This window comes from Nerophis lumbriciformis, linkage group LG02 (genome assembly GCF_033978685.3).
Source record: "Nerophis lumbriciformis linkage group LG02, RoL_Nlum_v2.1, whole genome shotgun sequence".
NCBI classification, from domain to species: Eukaryota; Metazoa; Chordata; class Actinopteri; order Syngnathiformes; family Syngnathidae; genus Nerophis; species Nerophis lumbriciformis.
The window spans coordinates 18,482,501-18,484,870 of NC_084549.2; the positions used below are offsets into that span (position 1 = coordinate 18,482,501).

At 43.5% G+C, this 2,370-nt stretch overlaps 1 protein-coding gene across 2 annotated transcripts in view; it reads left to right on the forward strand.

Annotated features, from left to right (window-relative positions):
- marchf8 (membrane-associated ring finger (C3HC4) 8) overlaps window positions 1-2,163 on the forward strand; it is a 247,408-nt gene extending 245,245 nt beyond the window's left edge. For both annotated transcript variants that reach the window (XM_061950809.1, XM_061950734.1), the window contains one exon: window positions 1,168-2,163. In XM_061950809.1, the coding sequence (XP_061806793.1) occupies window positions 1,168-1,472 (305 nt within the window). In that variant the 3' untranslated portion in view covers window positions 1,473-2,163. The remainder of the gene's footprint in view (window positions 1-1,167) is intronic.
- Window positions 2,164-2,370: the final 207 nt, after the last annotated feature.

The following is a 2,370-nucleotide window of genomic DNA, read 5'->3' on the forward strand; positions in this document are numbered from 1 at the left end:
TTTTTTTTTTTTTTACTTACAACTATACCTAATATATAAAGGGGTGGAAAAGTGACTATTACCTGCAGGGCAAACATTAGCTAACCAGAAGGCAATAACAATGTAAACAAAAAACACCTGCTTAAAATATCTAATACAAATGTCCCAGAGGAATGTAGGTGGGAGTACTGTAATTACCTAACGTTACATTATTATTTTCCATAACAATTTAGCCCCCTCCACAATATTAACCCGACGTTAAAACAGAACTAGCTATTTATTGATTAGCAATTGCCGACTCATGTAACATTAGCTTAATGCTAAAAAGCCAGGTTACTATCACATTCTGTAACAGACAAATAATTTCATGTAGGCTAACGTTACCTACCTGCTACCTCTGTCTTTTCTCGTTTCTCCTCCTCTTCTTTTCTCTTTTTTCTTCCCTGGGCACCTGACAGTTTTGGCCGTTTTGACATCTTGTGTTGATTTTTTGATGTGGTGACGTCCAAAAAGAGTCATGATACGGGAAGGGAGGGGGCGCACCGTGCGGGGGGGGGGGGGGGGCGGAATGTTGTAACAAATAATATTTCTATTAAATAGGCTTTACTTTGCATTTTAATTAACGTGGGATTATTTTTTGTATTTAGAAATAATAGTACCACCTTTTTTTCTCTTTTTTTTCTCCAACATTTGTGGCACTTGCGTGGCGCCCCCTGATGGACGGCGCCCTTAGCATTTGCCTATACGGCCTATGCCACGGGCCGGCCCTGGTCTAACGTCAGCACCGAAAGTCGTAAAATCCGCTGTTCACCTGGCGGGTTTTTCCGGGGATGAATAGAGAAGTCCTTCTTTAGCTGCCGTCTTGTTTTATCATATATTGCTGCCTTTGCACCTGTCAAAGTTTACTTTTATACGCACATTAAATCCACAAAAAAATCCTGACTTTGGAGCAATGTTCACGGACTCTAGTATTTGGCTCTCTATTAGACGCAATTGGTTTTCCGTATCGGGACCATGATTTCGGTCCTAACTTGTTCACCGGTCCTCATATGGAAGGTACTTTTCCTTGTTGATGTCTCAAGAATGATAGAAATACAAGAACACAGCTTGGCTGGTGCGGCTGACATGAAGCATGTCTCTTTTGTTTTTGTCCCCTGTCCCTTGGCCTGTCCCCCCTCCCTCCACCAGGCATCATGGAGTGGCCCTTCTGGACCAAACTGGTGGTGGTGGCCATCGGCTTCACGGGCGGACTGGTGTTCATGTACGTGCAGTGCAAAGTCTACATCCACCTATGGAGGAGACTCAAGGCCTACAACCGCGTCATCTACGTCCAGAACCGTCCGGACTCGTGTAAAAAACTGGCGCTGGAGAAGCCCCCCCTCTTGGAGCCCAGCGTGGACAGCAAGGAGACTGTGGCCCCCGCCCTGTCGGAGACAAACTCCTCCCACTATACGGAGACGGACGACTACAGTATGGAGGTGCTCCATGTGTGAGCTTGATGTCCTGGACTTTTTTCATGAGTCCTAGTTCTGGACCAGACCTGTTGTGGAACTGGACTCCGGTCCATCTTTAGCCCCGCCCACCCACCTGACACACAAACTGAGCTGCATAGACGCACTTTTCTTTTTTCTTTTTTTTAGCTTGCAAAAAGCCTCTTTTCTTCGTCGTCTCACTCGGACGGGCTTTTATTTCCCAAAATCTCACGGACGACGCTGGAAGGAGAAGCTTTTCAACATGAATTCACAATTTTATTTGTATTTTGTGGGGCTCAAGCACATAACGTCTTGCACATGTGGACGAAAAATCCACGTATTTATTTAACCCAACACACCCTTTCTGAAGGCTTTGAGAATGTGACAAATACTTTTTACTGTTATCAAGACGTTACATTGACATGACAACAAAGTATCACCTGCAGGATATTTTTACAGCTGTAAAAAGAAAACATGATTCCACACGGGCACAGCCTTAACAAATATTCCAACCAAGCAGTTTGCATGCTGTAAAAATATTCTCCATATTATTTGCTGGCACCTAAACATGTACCGCCATATTCCCTGTGCAGTTTTGTCAAGGAGAAATCCACCGCTGCCTTGCCCGACGGTCCCCCTGCCACGTCTGCCCTGTGTCCTCACACCTCACATTAAAGCGTTCCTTCATCTTAGTCCATCAAGCAGCATTTTTTTTTTTTTAATATTTTGAGACGTGTAGTGAAGCATTTAAAAAAAAAATACACTTCTGATGCACACAAACCAGTTAAATGTTTAAATACACCTTCTTGTTCAGTACCTTTCAGTTGACTTACACTGGAGGTGACTGGAGGAAAAAGCATTTAAGAAAACATATTTTGAGATGTGTAGTGAAGCCTTTTTCAAAAAATATTTACACATC